The sequence below is a fragment of the Portunus trituberculatus genome, chromosome 32, assembly GCF_017591435.1.
Source record: "Portunus trituberculatus isolate SZX2019 chromosome 32, ASM1759143v1, whole genome shotgun sequence".
Lineage (NCBI taxonomy): Eukaryota > Metazoa > Arthropoda > Malacostraca > Decapoda > Portunidae > Portunus > Portunus trituberculatus.
The window spans coordinates 3,367,579-3,380,115 of NC_059286.1; the positions used below are offsets into that span (position 1 = coordinate 3,367,579).

The following is a 12,537-nucleotide window of genomic DNA, read 5'->3' on the forward strand; positions in this document are numbered from 1 at the left end:
ATTAAAAGGAGAGCAAGGGATAGTAGATGACCCTAAGAATATTGTGGAATTGCTAAATAATAGGTTTCAACAAGTATTTACTAAAGAAACAATGTTTGTAAAGCCTCAGAATGTAGAAGGAAATGTGCACATGGATGACATTAAGATACCTAAAAGGAGTTATATAAAATGTTGGAGGAACTTAAAGATGATAAAGCGATGGGACCAGATGAAGTTTCAGGAAAATTATTGAAGGAATGTAGAGAAGAATTGATTGATCCATTATATGATATTATAAGGTGCTCATTAGAAACAGGGAAGTACCAGTAGAGTGGAAAAGAGCTGAAGTGGTGCCCATTTATAAGGGAGGCAGTAAGGAAGAGCCTCTTAACTATAGACCTGTGTCTCTAACAAGTGTGGTCGGTAAGATTTGTGAGAGGGTGATAAAGAAATATTGGATACGGTTCCTGGAGGATCATAAGTTATTATCGGATCATCAATTTGGCTTTAGGAAAGGGAGGTCATGTGTAACAAATACTGAGCTTTTATTCAAGAGTGGTTGACAAAATACAAGAGAGAGAGGATGGATGGACTGTGTATATTTGGATTTAAAAAAAGCTTTTGACAAGGTACCTCACATGAGACTGCTATGGAAATTAGAGATTTATGGAGGACTGAAGGGAAAAGTGTTAAAGTGGATGGAAAACTACTTGAGATGGAGGGAGATGAGAACGGTAATAAGGGATGCAAAGTCGGACTGGTTGGTGGTGGAGAGTGGAGTCCCACAAGGTTCAGTGCTGGCACCAATACTTTTCCTTGTCTATATTAATGATATGCCAGAGGGAGTAAACAGTTATATTAATTTGTTTGTGGATGATGCGAAGTTGTGTAGTGTGTGAAGAGTGAAGAAGATTGTGAAATTTTACAGGCAGATCTGGATAAGATTTGGGAGTGGAGCAAGAGGTGGGAGATGGAATTTAATCTGAGCAAAAGTCATGTAATGGAGATGGGAAGAGTGGAAGACGGCCAAGAGGGTCATATAAGATGGGTGAAGGAGTAGTGTTGAAAAAGGTGGAAAAGGAAAAGGATTTGGGAGTGATAATACAAGACCATGGGCAGTTTGAGGCTCATATTGACAAGATGTTTGGAGAAACATATAATTTGATTAGAAATATTGGATTAGCCTTTCATTATATGGATAAAGATATGATGAAGAAATTAATTAGTACGGTAATTAGACCAAGATTGGAATATGCTGGAGTGGTTTGGTCCCCTTATAAAAAGAAGCATATAAGGAAGTTGGAGAGATTGCAGAGATGGCAACAAAAATGGTTCAGGAATTGGCAGAAATGACCTATGAGGAGAGATTAAAAGAAATGAATTTGCTTACCTTGGAACAAAGAAGAGAAAGAGGGGATTTAATACAGGTTTATAAACTGTTGAACGGTTTGGATGAAGTGGATAATGAGCAAATGATGTTGAGAGAAAACTTAAAACGAACTACGAGATTGCATAGTAAAAAGATAGCCAAGGGAACATGCTTGAAGGATGTGAAGAAATATAGTTTCCCACAGAGATGTGTGGAGGTGTGGAATAGTTTGAGTGAGGAGGTGGTGTCAGCGAGGAGTGTGCATAGTTTTAAAGGAAAGTTGGATGTGTGTAGATATGAAGACGGGGCCACACGAGTATGATACCCAGGCTCTGTAAAATTACAACTAGGTGAATACACACACACACACACACACACACACACACACACACACACACACACACACACACACACACACACACACACACCCGGGAGCTCAGTGGTTAGTGCGATGACTTCACAAGCCAGAGGATGATGGCCGGGTGGAGATATTTGGGTGTGTCTCCTTTCACGTGTAGCCCCTGTTCACCTTGCAGTGAGTAGGTATGGGATGTAAATTGAGGAGTTGTGACCTTGTTGTCCCGGTGTGTGGTGTGTGCCTGGTCTCAGGCCTATCCGAAGATCGGAAATAATGAGCTCTGAGCTCGTTCCGTAGGGTAACGTCTGGCTGTCTCATCAGAGACTGCTGCAGATCAAACAGTGAAACACACACATACTGGAGAGAGAGAGAGAAAAAAAAAAAGGAAGGGGGGAAGCATATATCACAAGACATAAGACAGCACATTTTCCTAATCTGTCCTTTGCTCCACCCTTTCCATTCTCAGTGTGCAAGAGTGATCCCCCAATACCCCAGACACCCGGCACATATGACTGGAATGGCTGGAGCAGGGTTGTCGACACACAGGTGGGTGCCAACAGAACCCTCACCAATCCTAAGTTACTTGATTTTGCTATGCCTGGTTGTTTGGTTGTCTAAAATTGATCAGTATATTCAGTTTTCCTTCCAGGGATTTCTTTAAGTTTATATGTTGTCCATCTAGTTCATTCAGTTTTTGTTTAAGTTCATTTAAATTTTTCAGCTCTTCTTCAAAGTATTTCTTCTAGTTCATTCAGTTTTTCATAAATTCTGAAAAATTCTGGTATGGTTTATATTGGTATAGTCAGCCTGCCTCTGTGACCATAATGACTCCCTACAGGCATTAAACAATTGAGGTCACCAGAATATACCAGGTTACGGTGGTGCTCACTTATTCAGTACACATTTCCCTACAAACTAATCACTGTGAGACACCTTAACTTGTTCTACACCCATGTCCAACAAATAAACTGGATAGAAGGAAGTTGCAAGAAATCTATTCTTTTTAATCTCCTTTAATATAGATGAATATAAAGATTTGTGTTGTTAATTGTTTCATCACTCCAAAAGGTTTAATAAAGTTATCTTGTTGTCTGTCTGCCATAATGCTTAATCTTCTGCAAGTTTGTAAGATAAATGAAATCAGACTTTAGCCCTTTCACTCTAATATAAGACAATTATCACCACATATACGATGTACAGGGTGGGGCGCGGATACTTCCTGATTTGAGAATGAAATAAAAACTTGTTCACACTTCACAATTCTTTATTCTTCTTTTATAGCTTTCACACAACATGGGAGATTTACTTTTACACTGTTTTAAAGACAATATCTTTTAAATGTCCACCTCCATTGTCAATACACTGATTCAGACGATTTCGGGAGCTTTGGTCTACTCTCTCCAGCATGTTGAGCGGTATATTGGCTATTTCAATTCAGATGGCGTTCTGTAGGTCTTCCAGGGTCTGTGGACGGTCGTTATAAACCAGGGATCTGAGATATCCCCACAGGAAATAATCACAGGGGGCTAAATCAGGTGAGTGCGCTGGTCAGTTTAAGTCTCCTCTCAGGGAAATCAGTCAGTGAAAAGCTTCTCTCAGGAATCCCATTGAAATGCATGCAGTGTGAGCACACACTGATTTAACCCCCTGTGATTATTTCCTGTGGGGATATCTCAAATGGTTTATAAGAGTACAGATGGAAGACCTACAGAAGATTCGAACTGAAATAGAATATACCGCTCAACATGCTGGAAAGAGTAGAAAAAGAAATTGTCTGAATCAGTGTATTGACAATGGAGGTGGACATTTAAAAGATATTGTCTTTAAAACAATGTAAAAGTAAATCTCAAGTTGTGTGAAAGGCATAAAAGAAAAATAAAGAATTGTGAAGTGTGAACAGGTTTTTATTTCATTCTCAAATCAGGAAGTATCCGCGCCCCACCCTGTATGAATCCTTATATGGACCTGCAAAAAAAGGTACGGGTAAAAATCAATAATTCTACAATTTCAGCCTAATTTGAATATTGGATGTAGCTGTAGAACAAGAAAAGATCTTTTACAGTGATTGGTAATAATTATAGAAGGTGTACCAAGTGACAGTCAAAGGGTTAAAACTCTCGTATAATGAAGATCTATAGCACACATTATACTCAATCTCTTTTTTTTTTCCTCCCAGGTGGAGTTGGCATGTCCTGATGACAAACTGTTTGCCAACCTCAACACCTCCATCAACATCACCTGTGAGCCTGACACCCTCAGCTGGACTTTTGTACACCCAGAAATCCTACGTTGCAGAATATGTGAGTTTGTCGTCAACCAACAAGCAGCAAATGATGGAAAACATGAATTCTTTAGGCAGACATTGAGATGTAATCATAACTTGACTCATGATGCAATGTCTATGGATAACTTTACTGTATGCTTACTTAGATTCATCAAGTATATAATTAATGATATACACAATGGGTGCACAATACTTTTTTTCTGATTTATGAAACATACTCAAATACTGTTTGCAGATAACTTAATGGATGCTTACTTTAATTTATCAAGAGTTTTTTGTATATAGCTAATGATATTCACAATGGGTGCACAATACGTTTTCAGATTTATGTACAATAATATACTGTTTATGAATAACTTAATATATGCCTACTTATAACTATCAAGTCTTTTCAAATAAAACTAATGACAAAACAACACAATAAACACCGACTTAAACACAAAAATACCTCAATACTTAATTCTATGCACTGTTCTATTCCCAGTGGCACCAGACAGACCTCCACAACTCAATGGGAGTGAAGTAGTGGGCCCCATCCCTAACAACTACTGGGAGGGTGACGTGGTGAACTACCGCTGCCCTCCTAACCAAATGTCCCTCACCGGCACCACCAACACCACCGCTCACTTCAATGGTTCCCACTGGCTGCTGGATGACCCGGGCTTCAGCTGCCATAACGGTGTGCCCATTACAAAATAGAACCAGAATTGCATACTAACTATAATAACAGAATATAATGAATGGGAAGGCATCAGATATCACAAGAATGCAAGAAACTTAAAAAACTTTCAATGTATATATAAAGAAATCCTCAGAGAGAAGGTGAGAAAGAGAAACACACTAACTAACATTATTAACAAACTATAATGAAAGGAGAGGCATCTGAAATTCCAAAGAAAATTCAAAACTACAGTAATTCCCAAAAGGTTTAAATAATGTACATACATACAAAAGAAATTCAGTATTCAGAGAAAGAGAGAAACATGTAAACACACACACACACACACACACACACACACACACACACACACACACACACACACACACACACTGATTAAATTACTGAAAGGCTGATATTGAGAATCTCAAGAACTATTTTAAAAACGTAAACTGGGAGGAGATGGAAAACTAAGACACGATGCAAGAGAAATATAACTTATTTTGGAAATATACAAAACAGGAGTCAGGAATATGTCCCAAAGTATATAGACCTAAAGAACACACACACACACACACACACACACACACACACAAAGATAAATTACAGAAAGGCTGATATTGAGAATCTCAAGAACTATTTTAAAAACGTAAACTGGGAGGAGATGGAAAACTAAGAATGCAAGAGAAAGATAACTTATTTTTGGAAATATACAAAACAGGAGTCAGGAATATGTCCCAAATATAGACCTAAAGAAGAAGGAAAGAAAGATTGGTTTAATGCAAGTGCTAGGGCAAAGGAGAAAAGAGATGGAGCATGGAAAAGGTGGAGGAGAAATAGAAATCCAGCAAATGGAGGAGAAATAGAAATCCAGCAAAAGGAAAACTTCAAGGCAGAGAAATGAATATGTTAAGGTGAGGAAGGAAGAGGAAAAGAACTTCGAAAAGGACATTGTTGAAAAATGTAAGGAGCAACCAAAATTGTTCTATAGATTCATAAATGGAAAAATTAGGCAAAGAGAAACAATAGAAAGGTTAAAAGGAGAGAACGGGATGGTGGAAGACCCAAAAAGTATGGCAGAACTATTAAATAATAAATTCCAGGAGGTCTTTACTAAGGAATCCAAATTTGAAAGGGCCACAGGGTAATAGAGACAATCTATATGAAAGAGATTAAAGTAACCAAGCTTGAAATAAAAGAGTTAATGAAGGAACTGGATGAAGAGAAGGCAATGGGACCAGATGAAGTCTCAGGCAGAATACTGAAAGAATGTAGGGAAGAACTAGCAAGTCCTATATACAACATCATAAAATGCTCAATAGAAAATGGAACAGTGCCAGTAGGATGGAAAAGAGCTGAGGTGGTTTCCATATATAAGAGCGGAAGGAAGGAAGAACCTTTAAATTACAGACCGGTATCACTAACTAGTGTAATATGCAAGATGTGTGAAAGAATAATAAAGAAACAATGGATCGAGTTCCTTGAAGACAACAAATTATTATCAAATAGCCAATTTGGTTTTAGAAAAAGACGGTCGTGTGTAACTAATTTATTGAGTTTCTATTCTAGAATAGTTGATAGAGTACAAGAGAGAGGGATGGGTTGACTGCATTTATTTGGATTTAAAAAAGGCGTTTGGCAAAGTGCCACATGCAAGATTACTATGGAAGTTAGAGGAGAAGGGTGGCTTAAAAGGAAGCACATTGAGATGGATAGAAAATTATTTGAGGGGGAGAGAAATAAGGACGGTAGTTAAAGATATGAAGTCCAAGTGGAGAGCAGTAGAAAGTGGAGTGCCACAGGGGTCAGTATTGGCACCAATACTCATTTATATTAACGACATGCCAGAAGGAGTGAACAGCTACATAAATCTGTTTGCAGATGATACGAAACTGTGCAGAGTTATAAAGCAAAAGGAGGATTGTGAAATACTGCAAGAAGACCTAAATAAGATCTGGGAATGGAGTAAAAAGTGGGAAATGGAATTCAATGTGAACAAAAGCCATGTCATGGAAATGGGAAAGAGTGAAAGACGACTTGTGGGAATCTATAAGATGGGAGATGGAGTAGAACTGGAGAAAGTCAAAAAGGAAAAGGACTTAGGAGTGACGATGGAAGAAAACAATCAACCGGTAAACCATATTGATAGAATTTTTAGAGAAATATATAATTTGCTAAGGAATATTGGAGTAGCATTTCACTACATGGACAAAGAAATGTTGAAGAAATTTATAAGTACCATATAATAAGACCCAGATTGGAATATGCAGGAGTAGTGTGGACCCCTCATAAAAAGAAACACATAAGGAAATTGGAGAGGCTACAAAAAATAGCTACAAGAATGGTTCCAGAATTTGAAGGGATGACATATGAGGAGAGACTAAAGGCTATGGACCTACCAACCCTGGAACAAAGAAGGGAGAGAGGAGACCTGATACAAGTTTATAAATTGATCAACAGAATGGACCAAGTGGATAATGAGAAACTGATCCTGAGAGAAGAATATGAAATCCGAAGCACAAGATCGCATAGTAAAAAGCTGAGGAAAGGAAGATGTCTGAGAGATGTTAAAAAATATAGTTTCCCGCAAAGATGTACTGAGATGTGGAACAGTTTAAATGAAGAAGTAGTGTCTGCAACGAGTGTGCATAATTTTAAAGTAAGATTGGACAAGTGTAGATATGGAGATGGGGCCATACGAGCATAAAGCCCAGGCCCTGTAAAACTACAACTAGGTAAATACAACTAGGTAAATACACACACATGAACACTTTCCTATAACCTCTGCCTCTGCCTCTACTTTTCCAGTATGTTGGAGTGACCCTCCTACACCTCGGCCACCTGGCAACCACACTTGGGATGGCTGGACTAGATTTGTTGACACACAGGTGTGTTTCATCAGCAATGACTGACTAATCTAACACACACATTACTGTCCTTTTGCTGCTTAATTTCTTGCCATTTCAGACTTGCAAAATTGTAATACTGTATAATGAATTCTACTATATAGACATATAAATGCTATTCATCTTTCTTTTAGGGACTCACTCACTTTCTTTATTCTTTTATTGCATTTGATCAGTTCTCCTTTTGCATGAAATCTTTTCCTTTCCAGGTGGAGCTGACCTGTCCTGATAACTACCTGTTTGCCAACTTCAACATCTCTATCAACATCACCTGTGAGCCTGATACCCTCAATTGGACCTTTATGGACCCAGACACCCTCCGCTGCAGAATGTGTGAGCTTATCTTGACCATACAGAAAATACGTCATTAAAAAAAAAAAAAAAAAAAAACTACAGTATACATAACCATTAAGGTACTTTAAGCCACTTAAGTTAAGAGTCAACACAAGACAAGGCTGCTTTGGAACAGTGCCCTCCCATTTCCAGTTTCACACCCCTTAAGTTGGTCACAAAAAACACCACAATGTAGCTACTATTGTGCTGTTTAACCATTTCCCTGGGGTGTCCAACAGTTCTCACCATTATAAGCAATGTTCTGAGCATCTACAGGAAAAGGATGAAAAATAATAGATAATGCAATTTTTAGCTGTATAACATTTAGAGATGACTTTATAAGAGTGGTTAGTAATTAAAAGATAAAGATAAATGTAACAAATAGCAGTGTGAGTTGAGAACAGTTCAAACAGTAATCACACACCATAAGAACTTAAAATAATGTTAAAAAGATATTCACATGAACTTTATCCATCAAATACTGCACTAAACAAACAAGTAAACAATGCTAAACACTAGAGAGCAAAGACCATTTAAACCATGATACTGATTCAATGCAAACAAAAGAAAAGAAGAAAAAAAATCAACTTTTCCAGTTATCATGTGTTTCTGCATTCTTCCAGGGACATTTACGCCTCCCCCATTACTTCCGCAAAATGTGCTGGAGGACACACCAAATGCCTATTACTGGGAGGGGGACGAGGTGCACTTCAGCTGCCTCCCAGACCATCTGTCTCTCTCTGGCACCAACACCACCACTGCTCACTTCAATGGCACCCAATGGCTACTGCAGGACCCTGACTTTAGCTGCTATCCCAGTGCGTGTACTTACATAGTTGTATTTACCTAGTTATATTCACCTAGTTGTGATATACAGGAAAAGAGCAATACTTGGACTCATGCTATTCAAGCTTTGTTCCTTTCTGCATCCAACTTAGTTTCAAATTCATAGATTGTTTTTGCACACAGTCTCCAAGTTTGTTCTAATCTGTTATATGTCTATGTGGGAAACTATATTTCTTAAAGTCTCTTCTGCATGTACTTCTTTCTAGTTTATCTTTATGTCCTTATCTACCACTTACATCCATTATCACTGGATCTTCTCTCTATCTGTCTCTGTATTTCCATCTTCCTATGACCTGAACTCTTTTAAGAGGAAGTTTTCAAGACATTTAGCCCATTCTCTTGACTAACTCTCTTAGACCTGCTTAAGGACTGGCATCTAAGTGTGCCTTTTTCTTTATTCATTTTTGTTGCTTTTGCCCAGATTTCCCTTCTTACATAAAAAATAATAATTTCCCTCATCTTGTCTCTTGTATTCTATATATTGCTATTACTTTTCTTCTCTGCTTCCTTTCTTCAAATGCTATAATTTCCAGTGTGTATTTACCTAGTCACTTAGTTGTAATATACAAGACAATTGTTCTTGCTTCAAGGAACCTCTTATCTAGTGTTCCACACCTCTACACATCTTTGTGGAAAGCTGAACTTCTTGATGTCTTTCCTGCAGGTATCCTTCATTAATTTAACTCCATGTCCACTTGTGTCACTGGTGTCCTAAATTACTAAGTCTTCTCTATCAAGTTCTTCCAGACCTTTCATCACTCTGTGCACTGCTAATAAATCTCCTCTTTCCATCCCCAGTTCTAATGTAAGACCCAGTATTTGTAGGCTTTCTTTACATGGCAGCTCACTCAAATTCATTGGAAGCTTTGTTGCTGCCCTCTGTATTCTTCCTAGTTTCCTTATGCGTTTCTTTTTATTTGTTGACCAAACTGTTGCCGAGTATTCTAATTTAGAGTGTAATAGAATCCTTATCAGTTTTTTTTCTTTTTATCATATCTTTGTCTATATGAGTGAATGCCACCTTTATATTCCTCAAAAGATCATAAGTATTTCCTATAATTCTATTTATGTGTTTTTCTGGTGATATGCTCTCCACAATAGTTACTCCTAGGTCTTTTCTTTAGTCTTATTTTTTTAATTTCTTCATTTCCCAATGAGTAAATCCCCTTCTGCTTTCTTTTCCTCCAGTAAATTCTGATAAGCTCCACTTTTTTTGTATTGAATTTCATTTCCTATGTGGGTGACCATTCCATTATCTCCTCAAATCTCATTGTAACACCTTATAATCTTTTTTTCTCTTTATCCTTATTATTAATTTAGCATCATCTGCAAACAAACTGATATACTGTCTATATTTTCTTATATATCATTCACATAGACTGCAAACATTATTGGTGCTAATACCAATTCCAGCAGAACTCCATTGAGACTTTTCCAGGATGAAATCTTTGTCTCTTATTTTTCTTCTCATTTCTCTATCTTTCAAAAAGTCTTCTATCCATCTTAAATGTTCTCCTTTTAGCCCTCCATTTTATTCAAGTCTCCACAATAAGCTCTTGCGAGACCAGCAGATGACCGTGGTGAATTACACACACACACACACACATACATAGAATGGGACCTTACCAAGATGGAACAACAAGGCCAATAAGGATACTACTAGAATCACAAGCAGCAACAGAAGAGATATTATATAGAACTATAAAACTCCGGGAAATGGAAGGCTGCATATATATATATATATATATATATATATATATATATATATATATATATATATATATATATATATATATATATATATATATATATATATATATACTGTATAGGGAAAAATAGAATTGAGGAAGAAAGGAAGAGATACACCAAACTGGCAGCAGCAGTAAGGGAGAAAAAATGATGAAAGGTCAGAGGAGGAGAAAAAGGCATTTTTTTTTGGAGAATTCTAGGAGACAGGATAAGGAAATAGTATATACAAGAGAAGGAAGAGGAAACAGTGGAGCAAGTTTACCTAAAAGTGATAAGGGCAAGAAACTAAAAATGATGTATACGAACATTGAAGGGGTCTTATCAAGTAAATTAGAACTAAAAGATTACATAAAGAAAGAAGAACCGGATATTGTATGCCTGGCTGAAACAAAATTGAATGCGACAATCAAAATAGACATAGATAATAGGTATAACGTATGGAGGAAAGACCGAAGGGGTAAAGGAGGAGGAGGAGTTATGATAATGTTAAGGAAAGAGTTGGTGGTAAACCAAGTAGAATATAGGGAAGGAAAAGCAGAAGTAGTATTGTATATCAAGATGCATATTAATAAAAAAACAGATAACAATCATTGGAATGTATGTGCCACCGAAAACAAATTCATGGACCAATCAAGAATATAAAGACATGATAGAAGACACAATAAGGAGTCTAACAAGAGTCATTAGAGAAAGGAGAAAAGTGTTATTAGTAGGAGATTTCAACTGTAAAGAAGTGGACTGGGAAAATTATGAAAATGGTATGGGAGGAAGAAGCCTGGGGAGATAGATTCCTCAACCTAATGATAGACAATATGATGGACCAGAGAGTAAAGGAAAGCACAAGATTCAGAGGAAACGACGAGCCGGCGAGGTTGGACCTCGTTTTTACAAGGGGTATACAAATGAACGATGATATAAGATATGTGTCCATTGGGAAAGAGTGACCATGTAATTTTAGAAATGGATATAGAAGAGGGAAAAGAAGATAGAGATGAATCATACAAAGAAAACCGACTAAATTACAGAAAAGTTGATATTGAGAATCTCAAGAACTATTTCATATATGTTAACTGGGAGGAGATGGAAAACACTGAGAGGGTGCAGAAGAAATATAAGTTATTTTTGGAAATATACAGAAAAGGAGTCAGGGAATATGTCCCGAAATATAGACCTAAAGAAGAAGGAAAAAAAGATTGGTTTAATGCAAGATGTGCCAGGGCAAAGGAAAAAAGAGATGGAGCACGGGAAAGGTGGAGGAGAAATAGAAATGCAGTAAATAAGGAAAACTTCAAGACAGCGAAAAATGAATATGTTAAAGTGAGGAAGGAAGAGGAGAGGAACTGTAAAAGGGACATTGTTGAAAAATGCAAGGAGCAACCGAAATTGTTCTACAGATTCATCAAAGGAAAAATAAGACAAAAAGAAACAATTGAAAGGTTAAAAGGAGAGAATTGATTGGTGGAAGACCCAAAAGTATGGCAGAACTGTTAAATTGTAAATTTCAAGAGGTCTTTACTAAGGAGTCCAAATTTGAAAGGCCACAGGGTAACAGAGAGACATGAAAGAGATTAAAATAACCAAGCTTGAAATAAAAGAGTAAATTAAGGAACTGGATGAAGAAAAGGCAATGGGACCAGATGAAGTCTCAGGCAGAATACTAAAAGAATGTAGGGAAGAACTAGCAAGTCCTATATACAACATAATAAAATGCTCAATAGAAAATGGAACAGTACCAGTAGAACGGAAAAGAGCCGAGGTGGTCCCCATATATAAGAGCGGAAAGAAGGAAGAACCTTTAAATTACAGACCGGTATTACTAACTAGTGTAATATGCAAGATGTGTGAAAGAATAATAAAGAAACAATGGATCGAATTCCTTGAAGACAACAAATTAATATCAAATAGCCAATTTGGTTTTAGAAAAGGGCGGTCGTGTGTAACAAATTTACAGAGTTTCTACACACACACACACACACACACACACACACACACACACACACACACACACACACACACACACACACACAAGCCAGAGGACCAGGGTTCGATTCCCCA

General features: G+C 37.3%; 1 protein-coding gene across 1 annotated transcript in view; it reads left to right on the top strand.

Annotated features, from left to right (window-relative positions):
* The window catches only part of LOC123511845, a 62,382-nt gene that overhangs the window by 48,175 nt on the left and 1,670 nt on the right, over positions 1-12,537 (top strand). The window contains exons 20-25 of the mRNA XM_045267897.1: positions 2,173-2,252; positions 3,883-4,006; positions 4,475-4,669; positions 7,457-7,536; positions 7,764-7,887; positions 8,511-8,705. Of these exons, the coding sequence (XP_045123832.1) occupies positions 2,173-2,252; positions 3,883-4,006; positions 4,475-4,669; positions 7,457-7,536; positions 7,764-7,887; positions 8,511-8,705 (798 nt within the window). The remainder of the gene's footprint in view (positions 1-2,172; positions 2,253-3,882; positions 4,007-4,474; positions 4,670-7,456; positions 7,537-7,763; positions 7,888-8,510; positions 8,706-12,537) is intronic.